Source organism: Nelumbo nucifera, chromosome 1 (assembly GCF_055504915.1).
Source record: "Nelumbo nucifera cultivar China Antique chromosome 1, China Antique-T2T, whole genome shotgun sequence".
NCBI lineage: Eukaryota > Viridiplantae > Streptophyta > Magnoliopsida > Proteales > Nelumbonaceae > Nelumbo > Nelumbo nucifera.
In genome coordinates, this window is record NC_142649.1 from 86,023,671 (window position 1) to 86,047,403 (window position 23,733).

The 23,733-nt window shown below is 37.4% G+C and overlaps 1 protein-coding gene across 1 annotated transcript; it reads left to right on the top strand.

Moving 5' to 3' along the window:
- The first annotated feature begins 6,247 nt into the window (after positions 1–6,247).
- On the top strand, positions 6,248–8,735 carry LOC104599525 (basic leucine zipper 34-like). The gene is made up of 4 exons (XM_010262103.3): positions 6,248–7,198; positions 7,325–7,415; positions 7,560–7,686; positions 8,033–8,735. Exons 1-4 carry the CDS (start codon positions 6,681–6,683, stop codon positions 8,188–8,190), a joined length of 894 nt encoding a protein of 297 aa, XP_010260405.1. The 5' UTR covers positions 6,248–6,680; the 3' UTR covers positions 8,191–8,735.
- Positions 8,736–23,733: the final 14,998 nt, after the last annotated feature.

Here is a 23,733-nt window from a genome sequence, read left to right on the forward strand (position 1 = left end):
TAACTGGATAAGGTCTCTGCTAGTATTTGATTTGTGGTACAGAATTCGGAAGGTTGCAATTGCAAATTTCACATTTTTCTGAATCCCAAAAGTCCGGAAAAATGAAAAGAGAATAGTCATTTAAATTATGAATAATGAATGCAGAAATGGGATTGAATTTCATTTTGTCAAAGGCAGCGTTATATTTTACCATAGAAACGACAGTATTATATGTAAGGCAAAATCTATGGTGCATCAACTGCATTGTGCAGTGAAAGATGTGAACTCTTAAGCAGTTTGATGGCAAGTGCATTTGGCATTCAGGACTTATCTCCTTTTTACTGTTAATATGTCTTCATGAACACTGAGTTTTTAACTACAAAAAGGTGATAAATTCTTAAAATAAAGAATGTTAAATGCACCCTTTATAAAACAAGAAAATATATTTTGTAAAATATTAATCAATGAAAATTAAATAGACCATATGACACCCTTAATGCAATCGATTGAAATTGGATTTGACATATAGCAAATATTACTTAATGATATATATATATATATCATTGGATCATTCAACCACTCATTCTTAATGGTTTGAATGGCTCAACCAAGACATGGTTCTTGATGAATTGGGATCTGCTCCTCACAGCTACATCTCACCATGTATCAGAAATATCTTCCCATGAATAATAAATACAAATACAGAAGATGTTCCTTATGTGTAGCCAGGACATGCCATGAAATCGGTGTGAAGAGCGCTCTGTGAGGAGCAGATCCAGACTCATTCTTGATGGAGTTGAAAATTTTGTATGAAAATAAAGCTTTGATGACCAATTGACTTTGAATGATCCGACTGTCAGATCTGGACCAGTTTTCCAACTACTATCTAGTTTGTAAAGGAATGCGAGTTACTTTTATGCCCTAGTGTAATCATCCAAATTAACTTCTTCATGCCTTCAACACCCCCTCCTTCCTGCAAGTTAAAAGGGGGCAATAAGGCCCACAGATAGGGTGTCAATGGAACCGGATTTGGTCCAATCCAATCCGGTCTAATATGAGTCAATTTCAGATGAACCAGGTCTAATCCAATCTGATGGATGCATTAGACCATTTTGGTCTGGTCTAATTTAAACCAGATATTGGTTCAATCCGACCCAATCCAACATAAATCCATTATGGGTGGATCAGGTCTAATCCAATCCAATAAACACTTTAGACTATTAGGTCTAGAGTGGTCCTCAATTTTGATATGGACGGGGTACAATCCAAAATTGATTCATTGATACTCTACGCAGAGGCAGGCCAAAATGGACATAGGTTGAAATAGCAAGGAAAATAACAAATATGACACTAAACCAGACAGAATGACAAAAACAGGATACAAGTAGCTGAGCCAACCTAGTTGGTGGGCTAAGGCTTAGATAATAACGATGTACCACCTGACTGTAGTAAATTAGCTATATAGGATGACTATTAAATGTTCCTCCAAACATCTATGTCATGTTCTTTGGTAGTTTTTACAGGTAAATCAGATCTCCAAAACAAGATTTTAATAGTGCCTATTGTAATAGTAACAGCCCCAAAGATCCTTGCGTTGCATTTGCATCTATATTAATAATAGTCTTCCTTCATATATCATCAAATTAAGCATATTATGTATAGCCAAGTGGCAATAACATATTAGGGGAGGGTACGTTTGCACGTGGCTGATGACGTGGCAATGAGGTTTTGCAAACCAAACTCTCGAGTCTCTATGTGCGTCAGTTCCTTAAAACTCGTGTAGACTAGTAGGTATTGTTAATTTTATAAAACCAGTTTGTTTTGGCTCTGATTGTTCTTTTCTTATTTCTGGAAAAAAGAAAACCTTATGGGGAATTAAAAATTTAAGTCCAACTTCATGTCCACAGGTACCGAGGTGAGGTTCCTCCTGATACAAGTTAAATTATGAAAAAAATTTATGCAAATGTAGAAATAAATCACTAACCACCATCTTAATAAACTGAATAAATTAATGATCAAGATTCAAGCGTCCTGTTTCGATACTTCTCATGTACGTTGTGGGTCACGAGACTGGGCCCAGTTTTAGATGGGCCCCTCTTCGGAGATTGCATAGATAAGAAATCTTTTGTTTATTAGTTTGTATGTATAGTTGTAATGAATAATTCTATGATAATATGTAAGATTTTTTTTTTTTAAATTTAATTGTGTAAAGGAGTATGAGCAAACAAATTAAACAGTTGTATCCACATGAGGATATTTATTTTGTTTTTGGGATTAGAGATCTCTTAGGTGTGGTGGGTTTAATTAAATATGGGGTCTTTCCTCCACATGCCTGTGTGAGTACAATCCCTCCTTTGAAGGAAAAAGAAAAGAAAGGAAAGAATATCATTCAAAAACAAGCAGCTCTGAAGTGAAGAAAGTTTAGGGTTTTCCACAGAGTTTTCTACTTTCTTTTATTCTTAGGAGGGAGGAATTTATTGACCCATTCTGTGTTTTGAAGCTTGGAATTAAAGGCCCATCTAGACTGTTCAATTGATAGAGCACCCTTTGGTTAATCAAATGTCCAGTTGTTGTGTTGTGCCTTAAATTCTTTGTTGTACCCCGTTCCATGTCCAATCCGTATTTGTGGAGAAAAGCCTTCCATGAGGCAAAATTTTATAATAATATACGGTGGAAGCGGAGCCCGTATGGACGATCCATTTTCAGTTTATGGACTGACTCGAATATGTTATGTTAAGTTGTTGGGGTTTTCTATTTGATGGAAAAATTTATGATGCAGAAAAGATATAGTATGGAAAGAGTTTTGATCAATTAAAACCCATCCATGAATTTTGATAAATAACACCATGTTTCTTATCATGTTTATGATTTTAGTTTATTGGTAAGTTGATTTTTGGATATCATATCTTTTCCATATCATAGTCGACCCCTATTTGATGTATCTTTACTTGTATAAAAAGATAGAACAAGTGTATAAATGAGAGCTCGGGGGTATTGTTATTTAGGCCCGTTCACTTTTGAAGTAGTTATTTACTCGGATAAATGCATTTACCCGAGTAAATGTATATATTTATGTTCTTTTATTTCCTAGGTAAATAAGATAATAGTCGTTTTATCCATAAAATTGATTATTAAAAGGGGAATTTTTGTCCCATCCAAGTATTGCCAACTTTTCCCCAAGTGGGAAAGTTATTTACCCACCTTAGAGATGGGTATCACTTTCCAAGAAAAACAAATTTTCTATGGACCCCATGTAAATATGAAAAAAGAACATGGATATCTTGATTAGTGGGAACCAAAAGCCCATTAACCAACTTTCCCCCCTCTCAAAACCCTAAAAGCAAACAGAAATTTTTTATGAGAGTGAGATTGTACAACTTTGTATTCTTCATTGTTGTTTTCTATAGTGAATTTTTGTTTCTTCGTCACCATGGTTTAGGGTTGTAATCTGATTAGATTCAGCAAACTCCGATGCCAATCCAGTTATGGAAAGCTTGCATATCCGATTTAAAGACCTAGCATTTGAATTCGAATCCTAATGGATTCGGATTTAATTTGACTCCACTTTAAATTTTCTTTAAATATAAAAAAATTAAAAATTTATTTACTTTTCAATTTTTATATATAATAAACTAATGTAAATGTACACACTGAATTTCTTATATATAGATCCATTATAATATAATATATAAAATCTATTATTATCATTTTAAATATAATTAAATAAAATCTATGGGGAAAGGAAAAAAAAAAGAAATAAAACATTTACAAATATTGTATAGGTTTTCCTGTATTTCCTTTCTTTTCCTTGTTCAAACCAAACATAGCGTTAATGTTTCATTCTTCCATGGACACCTTTATCCAATAAAGTAATCTAATTCTTCTTCAAATTTTCATAATTAACAGCAATTTACAGTTTATGAGGGGCATGTCACGTCAAACAAAAGTTCTTCTGACCATGTTCAGTGGTTGGATGGCTACTCAACACATACCTGGTGGGGATGCAACTGCTGATACGGCTCTGTCGTCCCTATTCAAAACATTATTATTATTGTTTTTTTTTCACCAGAATACCTTTACAAAGAGGGAAAGTAATCCAGTAAATGATTGAATCTCTCAGTTGGACAAGGCCAGTAAAGGATAAGCATATTCATCTACTGGTGATTGCTGTTTGGGTCCTTTAACTTGCCAGGTGTCACAAACATGGAGTGTCAATTTGAGCATCACTTTGGAGCTTTCAAGAAGTAGCAATAAGACTCTTCTCACAGCTTGGAACATAGACAGTAAAAGCTGTGAAGGTCACAGTCAATGAACAAAAACAGTTTTCACCCAGAAGAGGGACAACATTGGTTGTCCTCCTAAGGTGGACTCCCATCACAAATCTATATAAAATATGTAAGTTTAGCCTGGTTCGACCACTTGACGAGGTTTGTCTATAACCAATTAACCAGTAATCAACTAGGACAGAGCCACAGAGAGGCCGGAGACGGCTCATAATGAGGTGTATGCATGGGATCCATACAGAGAGCTTCCACAAATGGTTGCAAGCGGTGATCTCCATCTACTACTATTTTATATACATCTGCCTTTCCTTTTCAGACTTAAAGGGATTAAATTACTATGTCTGGTTTGCTTCTTCTCCCCTCCCTTCGCATGCCCTAGTGCTTTTCCATACTCCACCACCAACCATACAATTAAATGTCCTCCCTCCTTGTACGGCACATTGGAATTTTCTTTGGGAACTCAAATTCCATTAAAACCCACTAAAGTATTCTATTGAAAAATCAACATATGTGGAGAGAGAGAGAGTTTTGAAGGTTAATCTGTACCCAACTTAATGGATATGGTTCCTTATTCCTGATTCCTTGTTTAAGGTACACAGAACATCAGTATGGCCTGGAAACAATTAAGGTGTATGGTCCTGGACATGGATGGACTGGACACCACTAGGTCTGATCCTAGACATACATGCAACAGCTACCACATGACTACATTCATATTTATCAAAAACCGGTCCATAGTCCGGACGACAAGTTGGACAAAGGACGGTCTGATCAGTCCAACTTGACCGTATATGAACATGCCATACCCCAATTAGATGATGAACATTTTATTTAACCCAAGATTGACTCGAAAAAATCTTGGTTAATTTACCCAATGTAAATGTACCCGAATCAAACCAAGCTTGGGAAATCAAAACAGAATTAATACAGTAACTGTTCTATGAATATATACATACTTCACCAAGGAATTGAAAGACAACATACTGATTGAATGGTCAGGATCACCCAATCAATGCAATTTCTTCTCTTCCTTCTTTTGGGTTTTCTAACTTAATTATAATCCCATCAAAGGGATCAACAAATTGAATAGAGTGGTTATTTTTTTAATTAAGATGGGCATCGATCAAAAAATCAAAATCAAAGTCCTAATGTCGGTAGAGGGAGTTCTGAGAAGCTCTTCTCTGTTAAGCACGGCTCCACCTTTTTCTCTAATCATTATTGTTGTCCCCTCAAAACTTCCATTAATTAACAACAAAAATGCCAATTTAAATCGATCTGAAGCTGAAGGTGTCCAGAAACAGTGAGGAAAGGAAAAGTGGCGCAATACATTGCCACCATGTGAGCATGGTTTTGGGACAAAGCAAAGAAAGGTGGGGGCGTGCAAGCAGTTCACATGGGCAGGACATGATATGATGATACCAACAAGCTCCCTTCTTTCTTTCACAGCTCATTTCCCAAATCCCACAAGGCCCACCCTAGCACTATCCCACACTATATTTTATCTTCTCAAGGGTTTATATCCCATGTTCCTCTCCTACTCAATCAACCGAAGAATCACCAAGAAACAAGAAACAAGTGGGTCAATCCAAAACTATAAGGTATTGTTATTTATTATAGGGTAGGAAATAGGAATAATACCTATAGAAATAACCAAAAGGGGTCTCTAGATCCATCAAATGGTGGTGACCCACTTGTTTGATCCGACGGTCTAGGTTTACCATGAAGGGTTTCGGTGTGTAGGGGAAGGGTGTATGGGGGGAAAGTTGGTGAATGTTACTTATGAGATTATTATAAGCTCCGGCCAAAGAGAAGGTCACATCGGCACGTGGTCGCTGATTCCGCCAGTTATTAAACTAGTGCGACTTTCCAGTAAAACCGTTGAGACCCAACCCCTCCCCAGCTGTAGCTAGCTGTCCCAATCTCCCATGTGACCGTCCCCTCCGAAACCTCTGGGCCTAAAAAAGAGAAGCCAAAAATAATCAAACTCATACAAATGATGAAAAGAAAGGAAGGAGAACAAACAATGCACGGAGACAGAGAGAACCACCGCCACCACCAGTCCACCACCAACGTCAGACTCTAAGTGTAATCATTTGACAAGAGCTAGCTGCGGTTCACAAGCACAAGCACAAGCAAGCTTCAGCTGAAGTAGCAGCAGTATCAGCAGAAGCAAAAGCAGAATAGCGTTGTTATTGGGGTGGTCGTCGTTTGTGTTGCTTACGTTGTTGTCGCTCTCATCTCTAGCTAACATCATATATCCCAAGAATTGTGTTTGTGTTGTGTATAAGAACGTTTTGTAGGGTTGGTTGGTTGGTGTCTGTTTGGGTTTTCTTTCATTTGGTTTCTGTCTACACCTTTTCGTCATCTCTTTCTTCCTCTCTTTCCCTTTAAATTGTGTTTGTTGTATAGATTGAATTAATGGCACAGTTGCCTCCCAAAATCCCAAACATGGCACCCAACTGGCCTAATTTTCCTCACCAGAAGATGCCCGGCATGGGCAGCTTGACGCACAGCACCATCCAACAGCCCTCTTGGGTTGACGAATTCCTAGACTTCTCGTCGGCGAAGCGTGGAGCTCACCGGAGGTCTGCCAGCGACTCAATTACCTTCCTTGAAGCTCCCATGATTGAAGAATGTCGCAATTCTCCGTCCTCATTGAAGCCTGGCAGTAATGAGTTCGAGAGGCTGGACGACGAGCAGCTCATGTCTATGTTTTCTGACGACATATCCGGGAATGTACCTCCGACGGGGTCGTCGTCCAACCCCTCTACGCCCTCGGATCACAACAGCATTAACGACGAAAAGCCGACGCCCTCTGACCAGCAGGAAAGGAATGAATCTGCCGAGGTCCAGAGCTCGTGTAAACCAGACCCACAAGTCCCCCCGCCGTTATCTTCTACCGGCGAACCTATCGTCGATCCCAAGAGGGTCAAGAGGTAACAAACTGATAATGCTATTGAATTCTATATGCTTATCTCCCACCCTCAAGCCTCATATCGTTGAAGTCCTTGAATTATCTTAATTACTTCTCAACTGTTCATCTTGGGGTGGTTTTGTATCAGGATTTTAGCAAACCGGCAATCTGCACAGAGGTCGCGAGTGAGGAAGCTACAATACATCTCCGAGCTCGAAAGGAGTGTAACAACATTACAGGTGCGAGACAATTCAATCTCATTGATCTCTTACTCACATCAATTATCACTAATTTACCTTACTTATCTGAATTTTGGTTATCATATACTCTCAACCTACTGACTTCGAGCTATTTGCTTTCTAAAAAACGTGGAATTAATGAAGACGGAAGTATCAGCATTGTCACCAAGAGTTGCATTTCTAGACCATCAACGCTTAGTTCTTAACGTGGACAACAGTGCTCTTAAGCAACGGATCGCTGCTCTCGCTCAAGATAAGATTTTCAAAGACGGTAAGCGTTAAGTTACTTAGCAATTAAGCTTAAAGCAAGATTATATTGTTCTTCGTGGGTTGCTCATGAACAGTACTCTGCAAATTTTGCAACTTGAGCAACAAGAATAGCTGTAATTCTCTCAACATGTTTGATGGTTGGTTGTTTGGGTGGATTTTTGGAACAACCCAACGACATATATGCTTTATTTTTGGTAAAGCATTGATGGGTATTTATCTTTTCTGTGATAAAGTTACTGCATTTATGTGCCATAACTTTATTAGGAAAGGTAAAGTGAGAGCCTTTTTTTTCCTTGGAGTAAGAACCGTTTGATGAGAGAATTAAACTGCTTACTTCATAAATGCAGCTCACCAAGAAGCACTGAAGAAGGAGATAGAGAGACTAAGGCAAGTGTATCATAATCAACAGAACCTAAAGAAGATGGGCAATAATACTAGACCACCACCTCCTTCAGACAACCCTGGTCCTGGTGGTGGTACTGAGAAGGAACAGTTGCTGAACTGAGGAAGAAAGGGAGAAAGTGAGGAGTGTGGGTACTGAGGGGGGAGGTGGAAGGCTATGAGGCTGTGGTGCATTCTGCTAACCTGCGCATTCACGTGATGTGTCTTGCTTTTGTGTAGGTGGGTCCTTGACAAGGTTGGCGGGTAGGAAAAGGACACGTGGACTTTATGGCTTCTTGAATGTTAGGGAAAAGATTGGGTGAGAAGATTGTTTTACTTGGGTGGGTGTTTAGGGAGGGGTAGTGGCGGTGGTGGTGATTCTTTTTGTATTGTATTTTCATTAAATTCTTTTTATAATTTTGTCTAAATTGCTTGGAAAGGGGAGGGGGAGAGGCAAGAGATGGTGGGAAGTGGGGTTCGTGTGTTGGGATGCATGAAAGACAAGATTGTCAGGGCTCTTCAATGTCTGATTGTTGTACCCTTTTCGGTTTTTATCTTCTTGGGGTGTAATGATGTTCTATGCCTTCTTTTATTTCTTCAAAAACATGTAGAAAAAAACCCTTCAATTGTGCTCAATTTTACTCCGGAATTCATCTTGTTTTCCACTCATACCCTTTTGTTTCTAATTATGCTAGCTATATGTCATTTCTATATATATATTTTGACGTAAGTAAGGGGGCGTTTGATGAGTGAAAACGTTTAGGCTATGTTTGGTTTGAGAGAAAATTTAGGAAAAAGAAGGAAAAGGTAAAAAAAACCTTTACAACTTTTGTATTGATTTTTTTGTCTTTTCCTTCTTTTTCCTACCTTTTCTTTCAAATCAAACATAACCTTAGGGTTTCTATTTTCCATATCTTGCCATATCATAGTGACCATGCGTGTTACCATTTCCTCAAAAAAACTGTAGAGGAATAAATAGTTATTCTAAGAGTTTGGTGGGGAGGGAATGTTTATTGAAGTGCTGGCTGGCTTTATGTGGCATTGACATATGACAATAATAATAATAATAATAATAATAATAGTAATAATAATAATAAAACAGGGGAGCTTATTTTTCAAGAAACCCTTGAAAAGAACGTGACAATATCAGAGTTTATCTCTACTAAAAGTGTTTTCATAGAAAATGGAAAATGGGTGTTTCCAAAGAACGCCTCACAAAGTGTTGATTTCTAAGGAATCATTTCTAAATGTTTCTTTTGGCAAAAAACATCTAAAATAACTCACTGGTAGGGTTCTTTTTTGGGCGGTGGTGGTGGTTAAAAATATACTATTGCTCTCTCCACCAAAAAAAAAAAAGAAAAATTATGACTAGTTTATTCCAAATAGTAAAAGTGTTTTCATGGAAAATGGGTGTTTCCAAAGAACGCCTCACAAAATGATTTCTAAGGAAACATTCTAAACGTTTCCTTTTTTGGGTGGTGATGGTAGCTAGACCTGTTCATGGGCCAGGTGGCCCGATGGGCCGGCCCAGCCCGGCCCGACCCTCAGACGGGCTTGAACAGGCTTTTTGGCCCGCAGGCTTAACCTCGGGCCAAAAAGCCTGGCCCGCATAAAATTCGAGCCGGGCTCGGGCTTTGCCAAAATAGCCCGACCTGGCTCGACCTGTAGTTAAACCTAAGTAAACCCGGCCCGACCTATAGTTAAACCTAAGTAAAAACCCTATGTGATGTCCATTTGAATAAATTTTTTGATTTGAGAAGGTTGTTGATTCACTTGTAGGCCCATTGTTCATTTAAATAGGGGAAAAAAACATTTGAACTAAAATAGATAATGTCTATTTGAATAAGAAAAAATTCGAATTTCTTTTATTAGGTCGGGCTTCGGGCTCGGGCCTAATGTTTTTCTGTTAATAAAGAGTTAAAGCCCGGCCTGGCCCGGCCCATGAACAGGTCTAATGGTTGCGGTGAGAAGAGGTTAAAAATATATTGTTTATCTCTCTCTCTTTCTTTCTCTCTCCAAAATTATTATTGCTTTATTGGAAAGAAAAGAAAATTGTCCAAAACTCCATCAGTTTTTTCGAATTCTCTTAAATCCATCACAACATTTTGAAACGTCAAAAATTCATCATCCAAAACTCATCATCCGTTACACCATCCCTAATGTTGAATGACCCAAGTTGTCCACGTCAGCCTAAATGAACATTTTATGACTGAATTGTTCCTGAATTAAATGGGATTGATGAGAGAATTAAATGGGAATGAGATCTATCCTCTCCGGTTAAAGAAAAAAAACAGTGTTCTTGCCAGAGTGTTTCACTGCTTTAAGAGACTCTTTTGAAGGTCAGGGTTGGAGGTTCATCACTGGTATAGAACGGACGGAAGCAAGGTGTTTTGAAATTTTGGGTCCATGTTCATTTAATTCCCTCCAGACATCTACTTGTATGGTCATTGTTTGTTTAATCCTTTTTTACTTTGACTAAATGTCAGAGTGTTCAGAAGATGGTTTCAGCCAATACCGTACGGAAATTTTTTAATCGCATCTAGTTTCCTCATCTCAGACGAAGGGAACAGTCTTGATGAGTATCCGACCGTTTCTTCTTATCAGACGAAGGTACGAGAGTTCTTCTTCTCCGAAGTTGCAGACTATTCTTCTTCTCAGAGACGCATTCTGTTCTTCAATCTCAAACAAAGGCAAAGCAGCAGCCGGTTGAAGAAGAAAGCAGCGGTTATTTTGGGTTGGATAATGACGGGGGAGTTGCAGACTGTTCATCTTGTTCTTCGATCTCAAACAAAGGGGAAACAGCGGCGGAAGGAGGAAGAAAGCAACGGCTAATGCTTGGGTTTTGGGTTGAATAACGACAGGGGTAGTTTTGGTATTGCAAAATGAATCGAAAATAATAAAGGGTAAAGTGGTAAATTAAGAATGTCCATTAGTGAAGTTACTGTTATCTTATTGAGAGGGTGAGTTTTTAAGAGAATTCGAAAAAGCTGATGGTGGGTTTTGAACAATTTGCCATTGGATGGTTTCATTCATCACTGTTATACATGGCAAGTTGGCAATACCATGGGCACACAGACTGTTGTATTGTGCATTAAGGAAGACGAAGATAAAACTGATTTGCTTGGCTGGTTCCCTCTGTATCAACTACAGGCGCAACCCTGTATTGATGATACTGTGGGAGTATCTAACCTCTCTTGGTCCACTAATCATACCATCTACACAATAAGGCAGAAGCCAAAAGCTTGGTTTTGGAGCCACAGAAGTGCATGCAAAATGGTTCAGGGCCCATAATTAACTTTGTCATATGTCGTCCCGTGCATGTTCCATCAATGGATGGGATTTGGGAACCCACCATTTAATCGGTTTCGAATGTGGCTCTCTGCATGGATGATGCAACTTGCAACCATGTGTTTTTGCTGCCAAGGAGAAAGAAAGACTCCGTTAAAATTTCTGGAAAGCTGAGACAATGATGCAGAGCAGAGGAGGAACCAGATGGTCAAAAGTCAATTCGATTGTGTTGATTTTGGTGCAGGGTCTCGGTTTGTGTCAGAGTGGGACTCATCTGCTGTTGACGCTGCTGATCCTCTCAACATTGAAAATATATGTCATAGTAATGAGCCCCCACAATCAACTATGGTCCCACTGTACAACAACCCCTCTGCTTTGCTGGATTACTTTGAATTTGGCGCTTGGTTTTACTGAAAACATGGGTGTCAGTCTACTACTCAATACTCATCTTTTTCTAGCTACAAAAGATGCACCGACCAGCCAGGAGAGTGAAGAATACCTAGGATTAATTATTATTTTATAAAACAGGTTAATTCTTTTTTTATGGGTTTTTTAGTTTTTTATTTCGATAAATGTTTAATTAATTAAACAAGTATTACCATGAATCATTCTTTTTCATTTTCATGGGATGCACTATTAAGTATTACCAAATTATAAATGTGGGTTTTTCTATTTTCATAGAACCCATCAGCTTATTGGTTGTTTCGATTTACCGAAACAAATGCCTTCTCCATAGAAATGAGGGTTGAGGACGCTAGCTTCAAAGGGTTCATGACAACATAAAAAGGATCCAACAATCTCAATGGTTATACGCTTGATGAGATGAGTAATGAGTATAGAAGAACAGGAGATCAAATATCATTTCCTTCCCATTCTTAGACCATCGAAAGAAAACCTGAGAACTAATATGGTAAACCAAATGTCAACCATGAATTTCAGAATGGATTATTCAGCTGTGGCCTGTTCCTTGCGTATAATGAAGTATATAAACACCATCTATTGCTAGCATAGGGAATCCTCTAAATCTCTAGAGTTAGAAAGCCTCTCAAATCATTTGGGATACCTTATATTCCAAAAGAAACCAAATAATGATCCAATTTCCAGAGGAAAATAAACATTTTTAGTGTAATTACTTGCTATGTAATTAATTCTTTTTGGTCGGCAAGACCTGCTGAATTATGGTGGCAAAACTATAGTAAAGCCCCTTAAATAGGTTTTCTTAGGGTCTGTCTGGTTAGTGGGAATAAGTGTCTGGAATTGGTTTCAACTATTTTGTTGGGCAGAATCGAAATTTGATATTTAAAGGAACTAGTAATTAAGCACGTGTGTTGTATGTATGATTTTTTTTATATTAATTACTTGAATTTTAGATATATCATACTTAGGATAGAAATAAAAAATTAATAAAAGTAACAATATGAATGCATGCACTAAATGTGCACATGCAGAAATTTTAAATTACAATAACAATTACTACTACTACTACTACTAAATTTTGTATTTCATTTCTATTTTAAATAAAAATAATTTTTATTTTAACAATTATTTTTATTTAATATGATGATTATATAACATTAGAAATGTTCCAAAATGTCTTTGACAAAACTCTATACTTTTTTATCTTTTGTGTTCTATCTTTTTTTTTAAATATTTATTATTCAATTATTGACATCATGAATTTCTTTGAAAAGTTGGATCATTGACCTATCATTTAAATAAGAAAATAGTTTTGCTTTCAGATCAATTTTAAATTATATATTTCATCTACATTATATACATAATTTTTACTTATCACACTTAATTTTTGTTTGACATAATTAATATATATTTTTTTTGATTATTTTTTAAATATTTATAATTTATCTATTATATCATCGATTAATCCATTTGACCCAAACCACTATCCCACGATCCAAAAAGAAAAATAGTTTGATTTCTATGTTGACATTAAATTTTGTATTACATTTCCATTATTTATAAAATTATATCTTATGTGTAATATTTATTTTTGTGATTCTTTGTATTTTCTATTTTTAAAAATTTTATTATTTGACTATAACATCATTTCATTTAGGTTGATTTTAATTTTGGCATTCCATTTTCACCAATTATAGAAATACTTCTTACATTTCATGCTTATTTTTATTTAGTATAATGAATATACAATATTAATGACATGTCATGTTCTTTTTTATTTTTTGTATTATATATTTTATTTATTTTAAATTTTTATTATTTAATTATGGCATTTTTTGTTAATGGATTTGACCCCAAATGGTTGAATTTCTTACCCACCACCGAGATGGAAGAAAATGGTTTTGTTTTCTAATTATTTTTATATTATTAAAATTAATGTGGATTTAATTAATAAAATTTAGGGGTTTCCCTAGGTGGAACTAGGATTTCCTAGGGGTGGACTGAATCCTGACCATGGATTGATGCCAAATTCACAGGTAGGATGTGGTTTATAGGGGGGGGGGGGGGGCTACTGGTAGACTAGGAGGGGATTGCAAAAGAGACTTCTAAGAGGGAGTGCAATTCAAAAATCCCAAAAAATTAATGATGAGAAAAATATATCTTAAATATAGGATTTAATAAGAGAATTGATTACGTTTCGTTCAGTTGAAACTCTCCCCTTTGGTTAAAAACTGTCTAACTTGGATGGTTCAACCATTTACCCTTTTTTGTTCTTCTTAGTCACGCATGATAGACTAATTAGATGTGAACGAAAATTTTCTTGGTCTTCTTAGTCACATGTGATTGATGAAAGAATTAAATGGAAATGAGATCTATCCTCTCCAGTTAAAAAAAAACAGAGTGTTCTTGTTCTCAACCCAGAGTATCTCACTGCTTTAAGAGACTCTTTTGAAGGTTAAGGTTGGAGGTTCATCACTGGTATAGAACGGAAACGGAAGCAAGGTGTTTTGAAATTTCTAATCCATGTTCATTTAATTCCATCCAGACATCTACTTGTATGGTCACTGCCTGTATTCGGACTACTCTTCTTCTCAGACGAAGGGAATAGTCTTGATGAGCATCTGACTGTTCTACTTATCAGACGAAGGTACGAGAGTTCTTCTTCTTAGAAGTTGCGGACTGTGTTAGACAGTTATGCCCTTAGCTCCAATCAGATTGATGCATCTTTTGACATTTATTGTAAGTGAATAAAGTACATAATTGGTTCATGTCATTGTGGTGTGTTTCTATGTAATACCCTTAAACTGGACACTTATGAGACTCGTGTTAGTTTAGAATCTTCACAGCCGTTGGATAGATCTGGGGAGATTTATCCTGCCAAGGCTGACACTGATGTACCACCAAGTTGATTGGGGTGGCTTGTCTTAGCTGCCATGGTGAGACTTGAGGTACTTGTAATGTGAGTTTATTTTGAAACCCTGATCCAGACCAAATTCCAGTATTGCCTTGGACCTTGGAGATAGATGGACAAAACTGGAATATTACACCTGACCCCTTGACTCGATTATGGTATTGCACTAGGTGTTGGATTGGGCTGTCTTTGATATAATAATAAGTGAGATCCTTAGAGGGGGTCAAAACTTGGGTATGTTGGGACAATTTGAGAATTCACCAGAGTGGGTGATCATAGTAACAGGATTAGCCCATTTGTCGGACAAAGTGAATGATCAGGGAATGCACTCTCTCCAATGGAAACCTAAACTGCTGGCAGTTGATTTTAACCGTTGAAATTTGTTTTTGCAAAATATATTTATATAGAGATATACTTATATATATATATATATATATATATATATATATATACTTATGGTTTCAAAATGTTTGCAAAATGTTTTAAATCCCGGGATCCATGTGAGTAGAGAGTGCAACATTGTTTCTTGCTGCCGAGGGAGAGGTCTTATCTTGTTGGGCAGTGTTTGATCATTATGGACTGAGAGGTTAAGTGTAAGACCATTGAGGATAATACTTGATGGGCTAATCTTGCATCTGCCCACCGTCCTTGGGTTTTCTTAAGGTGGCTGGACCCAAGGACCATTTAGTGTAAATGTTGGGCCCATTAAGAGTCCATGGTGATGGATTCAGGGGTTCACTGTCTCCTACAGTGAATTCGGCCAGGCCTTGTAACAAAGGTTGAGCTGAACCCATGTGGCTGATGTGTAGATCAATGTTTGGGTCTTACTCCATACAAAGAGATCCAACTGGGCAGCAGGTTAAGGGGTAAGTGAGCACATAAGCTTAATGGACCTGAAGCCCAATTCGAACTGGGCTTAAACTAATTAATTAAAAGGAGGCAAGATAAGATTTATAATCTGATTAGGATTAGCTGATGGATAAGATAAGTCTTATCCATTCAAGAGTCTAGATCTAAATATTAGATTTGGATTAAGGAACTCTCTCCTAATTAGATTAGGAGGATGATCCTGAGAAGGCTATAAATAGGGGGGCGAATTCCTCAGTTTTATAACACAGCAACCTGCAAAATTCTCTCCTATTCTTGCCATCCCTACCTAGTTCGATATCCTCTTGAGAAACTGATGAAGAAAGGTTTTTGATATTGTTTCTTGGCTGAAGAAACAATCTGAAGTCATGCTCACCAGCCCTTGTTCGATTCTTGTTGAAGGATCCTGGTTCTTGCTGAAGAGCCATCCTGCTGATCCTGCTTCATTACACATTGTGTTATCTTCGGTGGAAGCGGGTTTTGGTATTATCCTTGGGTGTGAACATCTTCATTGGGAGTTATTGCTAATTCGTATCAGGTATATCCCTCTCCTCTCTTTTGGTTTCAGATTTGTCCGATTTTGATTTCAAGAACGATCCTTGAAAATGCAATTTTCTAAAATAAGGAATGTGATTATCAGATGGGAGAGAGAAATTTTTGAAATTTCGCTCAACCTACCTGCAAGTTTCGGCCATCAATTTGATGGATCTCTCATCCATTCAGATTATTCTTAGAGATGCATCCTGTTCTTCAATCTCAAACAAAGGGGAAGCAGCGACCGATTGAGGAAGAAAGCAGTGGCTGTTTTGGGTTGAATAATGACGGGGGAGTTGTGGACTATTCTTCTTAGAGAGACATCCTGTTCTTCAATCTCAAACAAAGGGGAAGCAGTGGCCGATGGAGGAAGAAAGCAGCGACTGTTTTGGGTTGAATAATGACGAGGGAGTTGTGAACTGTTCTTCTCAGAGACGCATCATGTTCTTCAATCTCAAACAAAGGGGAAGCAACTGCCGAAGGAGGAAGAAAGCAACAGCTAATGCTTGGGTTTTGGGTTGAATAAGGACGGGGGTAATTTTGGCATTGCAAAATGGACCGAAAAAAGGGTAAAATGGTAAATTAATGATGTTTGTTAGTGAAGTTACTGTTATCTTAGTGAGATGGTGAGCTTTTGACGTTTTGAAAAGTAGTGGTGGGTTTAAGAGAATTCGAAAAAATTGATGGTGGGTTTTGGACAAACTTCTATAAATTTTAATATATAAGGACAAATTTTGTTGTCATCACAAAATTGCAGAAATATTCGAAATTATTTTGTAATTTCATACTTTTTAAAGTAGTATAGATGGACATTCTCTCTCTCCATTGAGAATGAGAATTCAATTCCAATTAGTTCTTTCTGGGATTCCGATTTCTATCGAAACCAAACAATTTATAAGAATAGACTGATCGTGATTCTGATTCCAATTGTGAATCAAATGGAGATATGGCCGGTACATTCTATAAACGGTAAATATGTAGTTCATGGAAATTAAGGATAATTATTACAAAATTGTTACAAACGAGAAAAGTAACTCTGCCAAAAGTTTCTTCTGCACAAGAAAATTTATTTCGGCTCCCAAGTTGACGAGAGTGGTTGCCATTTTATGGAAGAAGTGATCTCTCTCTCTCTCCTCCTTAACATGTTACAGCAAAGGCATGAACACGACGTAAATTTGCTGTAGGTTTCTTCTACATGAGGTGTGTTGCAACGACGTTAACTCAGTTTTATTACCTTAATTTGGAAATCTAATAGCCTACTCGGCTACTACCGAGGGATCATTAATTCTACCCATATAGCCCGTACAAACACTACATGATAGTACGTGGAAATGGAGTAAAATGTCAAAAGAATGAAAGGGCAATTTTGGTATTAACTGGCAAAGCCTCTTGGAAGTCCAAACATTAGAATTATGTTGTAAAGATAATCTGCAAATACCATGTAAGATATCCTTGCCCACTACTCCCAGCGCAGGGCTTATTGATCATTTGATTGACTGACGTGCTTATGTTTTGCATGCAAAAATAATTCCTTCATTCAAATGTGATATGCGTGAAGCGTATGTTCACGCATGACCTTCTTCTGTCTCTCTCACTTCGTGGAAATCTGGGTCCAAGCCGTTCCATCTTCTATTTATTTAAGTCATTACAACTCTGGGCGTCAAAGAAAGTGGCAAAAAATGAAAGCTACTAATAACCAATAATCATCTTTTACTAATTTATTTTCATCACAATGGCTACGGGTCTAGCTTCATTCAAAGAATGTCATATGGAGGTAATGGATCTTCACCAATTAACCTGGGATAAGGGATAATTATTCACATTTTTTTTTTATTAAATACAATCACTACAAAAAAAAATTGGTTTTGGCGACGTTTCCTAAAAGACCATAATTATCATTTTTCAGCAGTTTCTATACAAAGAAAAAAAAAAAAAAAACTGTTTTTCAGGTTCAGTTTGGAAGGAGTACAAATACAAATGTATGGCGTGTGAATCTGTGTATTTTATATTGTTTTATATGTATTTGCACCGTATATATCTGTATTTGTACTCTTTTGAAATTGTCTTTGATTATAATGCAAATGAATTTATACTGATGCAAAATTATAGTGAGTGTAAATTCTGACATAGTTTTGTTTCAAATTTTAACTTATTTTGTTTGATTTTAATACAAATGATTTGAGTGTCTCCGTTGTTAATAGTTCCAGTGAAGGAGTATTTCTGTCATCATCCCTCTCTGCTGTTTATATAGCATGGTTATTGATTTTGGGTCATGAATCCGAATGATGGAGGCCTTGTCCTAGCTAGGGCTATATAGAATGGGGTTCCCTTCTGTAAATTATTTTATATTCTCTTCTATTCCGCTTCTTTTTTATTTGTCTCAATTGAATTTCCAGTGCTGTTGCTTTAAAGGTATATATATACCTTAATGTGATGAAGCAAAACAAGAACTAAAACCAATTGATTATGACTTTTGCTTTTTTCTTGTTAATTGCTAGGATCATTATTCACCAGAAACTATGTAATCACGAGATGCAGTGCGAAAATCAACCCGGGCTTCAGTTACAGATCACAATTGTGGCTAAATGCACGTTTACTTGATGCAAAAACAATTATTATTGTTCTTGTCTCTAATGCCTCTTATCATGCCATCGCCATTAGACTAAAAACAAATTGTTGCCTCGCTGGCTGCCTCTAAATTTAGGGCCTGAATTTGGTGGAAAGATTGGCAGATTATCCATTAATTTAGAGTATATAACTTAGTTTGGATTGTTATGGTTGGAGTACTTTTTGCTAGTTGATGTAACTGGTTTTCTGGGTTGGCTCCAGCTCCAATTGCTCATCATTCTCTCAATGCTTGATTGATGGTCAGTGTGAAAGAGATATTTGAAGACTTAACAAAATAGAAAAAAGGAGATTTTGATGGAAATACAATCATACAAATCAGTGACAAATTAAAGCTGGGGTGATTTGTCAAATTGTTTTTGCGCCAATCATGCCCAAGATATATAATGTAGTTGAAAATATTGACCACGCCTAACAAATTATAACCATCTTAAGCTGTCAATGGGTGGGCCTTTATATCTATCTATTTTGTTTGTTTCTTTATATTGCTAAATTACATATAACCCGCCCTGTACTTAAACTCTACCTGACCTGGTTATAGGGTCGATAGTGAAAGTAAAATGATTAAATTGTCTATCAAGATTGTATGGGCTAACGGTGAGACATATCAAAATAATGAAAATGACCGTTTTAAATTATCTGATTAATCGACCATTTTGAAGGTTTTCTCAACATGAATTTTGTTGAAAAAAAAAGTTAAGAGATGTATGCAAGAGTTAAGATATTAGAAAAGTTAAGGTGCTGTTTGGGAAGAGCACAAATACAAATATGTATGGTGTAAAACCTTATATATGGCATTTTGAACCCTGTATCACTGTTTTAAAAACCGGACCGGACCGGACGGTCAGACTAGAAAAACTGGGAATCGGTCACCTGACTGGTTCCGTTTTCCTTTAAAACCGCTTTTTCTCCTAAAATCATTGATTTTGGTCAGCAAACCGCTGAACCGGCCGATTAACAGTTCGAACGGTTTTGACCGTTTTCCAATTTTTTATTTTTTGTTGTCAGAACGGATCGGCCGTTCGAACCGATAACCGGACCCCTAACCGGTTTGTTTTTAAAAACCATGCCTTATATTACATATTTGTATTTGTATTCTTCCCAAATTTCTACATTTGGTTGCACTACAATTTTACTTGAACTAGTTGAAATGCATGGGAGTGCAAATGAAAGGAATGTAAATTATCGTTAATTTTGTTTTAGGTTTTACTTTATTTTGCTTGAGATCATATTTTACTTCATTTGTATTGCAATGAAAAGATAAGATAAAATTTAAAATAAAAATAAATCAGAATTTACACTCAAAATCATTTGTACTACAACCAAACACAGCCTAAATTTTAAAATAAGGGTATTTTGATTTTATAATAAAATAAGGGTATTTTGATATTATAATAAAATAAGGGTATTTTGATATTATAATAAAATAAGGGTACTTTGGAGTTTTAGAACACGGATTTAACAGATGAAATGCAAACAGTGGAGGCAATATGCTAGAATTCATAAGTTGAGGGGATTTTAGTGTGACACAAAATAATGTTCAATGAGCAAAGTGTAATTTACCCGCTTTTGACAGTCTTATCAGTGATAGTGCTAGCCACAAGCTTTTGGAGGGATAATATATCACGTGAAACAAGGATTTCATCCTCCCCCTACACACACTAGGCGGACACACTACTAGGCACTAGGCACCTTTTTGATGTTTTCCCGGGACAGGGGGGACGGGGTTAGGGTATCTCCACATGCCTTGTCGAGGAGTTGGGATCTCCTCCCATGAGGAGAAACGAGAACGGACCTTGAAGTATGGGCTGCCAAGTGGCAATCAGTGGGCTGGGCTCCTATTGAGCCTACCATTGAGCAGACACAGACAAGCATAAAGGAGTTTGTACCGTGGCAGGTGTGTTAAAGCCCAGTGGGCCAGCCCCATCTGTATGCAACTATTCTAGACAAGTGACAACTCTGTGGGCAAGCTCTGGGCTCATGCTAGACCTACAATAGAGCAATCGGGCCTAAATGCGGGTCCATCTCGGTCCACAAGTCCTGCTGGGCTGGACCACAACTATAAATTCCTCCTAGAGTTCCTAGTTACATGAGGAATGCTACAAAACAACGGGTTTATGCAATTCTTGTTGCATTTTTGCTTTTTTTTTTGTGTTTCAATGATTTTGTTGCGAAAAGAATAGGGCATGATGAGAAATATAAGTAGGCTACGTTTGCTTGCACCCAAAACGAGGGAAAATTAGCATTTTTTTTTTATTTCAGAAAATAAGTTACCCAACAGTAAATATCACTTGCATCAGGACCGTTGATTTTTCTCAGCCCTAATAACAACCATAGTCCATATCCCACCTATGCATCACTCATAGTCCATATCAAACCATCTTGTTTGAGAACAGATTGTTTCTTAAAATAACACAACAAACATCTTGGTTGTATATGTGTTTTTTTGTTTTTAAAACTGAAACAAAAAAAAAAAAAATGTTCTTGAATCTGGTTTCAAAAACATTTTTTCATTTGATTATTCAATATCATGTTCTTCTATACAAAAAAAATTTGTTTTTGTTTAAAAACCAATATTTTGCTTACTTCCAAAAACATGTATTGTTTTTTGAAAACAAAAACAGAATTGGTTGCAATACCAATCTGTACTGGTGTAAATGAATTGTTGTACAAAAGGGTTGGTGTAAATTTTGCTTCAGATTTGACTTTATTTAATTTTTTTGAGAAAAGAAAAATTGGAACTCAAATGATTTAGTCCCCATATAAATGAACAGAAAAAGGAGAATTATTTGTATAGTCCTATAGGAACAAGGTAAAATGGGAAATTGTTAGGATTGAATTGGGAGTCTCCGGGATTAGGAGACTCCGTTGAGTTAGGATCGAATTAGGAGTAGGAGTCTCCGTTTTGAGTTTGAGTTCCTGTAAACTTAGGAGATTCGATGGCTGTGTATGGCTGTGTATATATATATATATCTGAATCTTCAATGAATGAAAACAAGAAAAAGAAGAAACCAGAAAAGCTCTGGTTTTACATGGTATCGAAGCCTCGGCACTTTGGAGATCAGCGGCGGCAACAACGATTGTTCGGCGCCGGCAAAGGACCAGTGATCAGCGACGACACTCCTTCGGTGATCAGTGGCAATACTCCTTCTCGTTTCATCGAGGTCACCTGCACCTGTGGTTTCTGAAGTATCACTGTTCATCGTCTCCTTCGGTGAACAGCGGCGGCACTTCAAACCAGTGATCAGCGGCGACACTCCTTCTGGTTCGCTGAACTACGTTTTCCTCCGAAGGCAGCAGTTGATGTATGGTCCGCTGAATTGCGTTTTTCTTCGAAGGCAGACTGAATCCCTGTAGCAGAGCCAGATTGGAACCCCCAAAATCTCCACCGACGTTCATGGGCTAATTGAACGATTGGAGGGCTGCCAAGGAAGACAAAAACGACCCTCCACTTGGGTAGTTCACGGAAGACGGGTTTGGTACCAACTGAGGCATCGGGGAAGAGATCATCGAGTCTGCGTCTTTGGTCCTCATATTAGAATTACTACCAGTGGTGGTCATGACAGTTGAAGTGGAGGTCACCGTGGAGCTGAATTGTTGCTGCTGTGATGATTGCTGGGTTATTGACGGGGAGTTGACTCTGTAGATGGCTAGAGAAACTTCCTGTACCGAGCGAAATTATTTCCGTCTTCTTTAGAAATTTTACCTTTCTCATGAAGAAGAAAGGTTTGATTCTTCAGAAAAAAATTGACTATCTTCTCGATTTCTTGTCGAACAAAAAAGGTTTGATTCTGTTCCTTGTCGAACTGACTCGAACAGAGAAAGGTTTGTCTTCTTCGCGCGGCGGGAGAGAAAGGTTTTCATTCTCTGTTCCTGACAAACAGTGAAAAAGGCTTTCACAGGACAAAAAGTTTTGGATTTTCGCCTCACCAGGTAAGAGTAGAGAACTCGGGGGTTCATTCTCGATCAAAACGTCCTGATCTTTAACAGGTTTCCGGCGAGTCGAAGTTCTGCGACAGGTATTAAGGAGATCCGGAGATTGGTTCTCTGTCTTTTGTGGCGATTCTGCCGCCGATTGTGGGCTTTTAGACACAATAGTCAGCATGATTGAAAACAGAGAAAAAGGAGCAGGGGCAGGAGGAAAAGGTCGTGGTGGCCAAGTCAAGGCCAATACAACCAAAACCTCTGCGCAAGGCAATGCATCTCAAGGAGAATCAATTGATCCAGCCAATACTGGGTTAAATGGACTGAGTAGTGAGCAGTGGAACATGTTGCTCAACTTTTTGAACACACAGAAAGAGGGGAGTCAACGACTAAGTGGTAAGCAAAAATTGTTAGAATAGATAATAGACACAGGGACCTCTCATCATATGACAGGAAGCCTCCAGTCGATGAGAGACATAAAGAATGTCATTCCATGCTCTATCGGGCTACCAAACGGGAAAGCGGCAATAGCAGAGAAAGAAGGCACAGTTGCACTAGACGATCATCTGAAACTGACTAGTGTTTTATATGTGCCTAGTTTAAATTGCAACTTACTTTTTGTATCGCAATTGATTGAGGAATCAAATTGTATTGCCCAGTTCACTAACAAATTCTGTGTGATACAGGACCACACTACGAGGATGCTAATTGGAGCGGGTGAGCAGCGAGAGGGACTCTATTATTTTCGAAGCATTGCATCAACAAGAGCAATGAAGACTACAGAGAGCAGGACATGTGATATTTGGCATCAAAGGTTAGGGCATCATTCTTATAGAATTGTTAAGTTAATGATGACAGTATTAAGGCTTGTGATGCATGCTTTCGAGCTAAACAATGTCGAGAAGAGTTTGTTTCTAGTAATAATAAAGCATCCGATATTTTTAGTTAATTCATTGTGATTTGTGGGGACCTTATAGAACTGCAGCTTCTTGTGGTGCTCATTATTTCTTGACCATAGTAGACGATTTTTCTAGAGGCGTTTGGATTTATCTTCTGGTTGATAAGACGAAAGTGGGACGAGTTTTTCAAAATTTTTTTGCT

What these genes read in the sequence shown, in the direction of transcription:
- LOC104599525 (XM_010262103.3), top strand. Translation starts at nt 6,681, where the DNA reads ATGGCACAGTTGCCTCCCAAAATCCCAAACATGGCACCCAACTGGCCT. An exon ending in GATCCCAAGAGGGTCAAGAG is followed by an intron (nt 7,199 to 7,324) that starts GTAACAAACTGA and finishes GTTTTGTATCAG; the next exon opens with GATTTTAGCAAACCGGCAAT. An exon ending in GGAGTGTAACAACATTACAG is followed by an intron (nt 7,416 to 7,559) that starts GTGCGAGACAAT and finishes GAATTAATGAAG; the next exon opens with ACGGAAGTATCAGCATTGTC.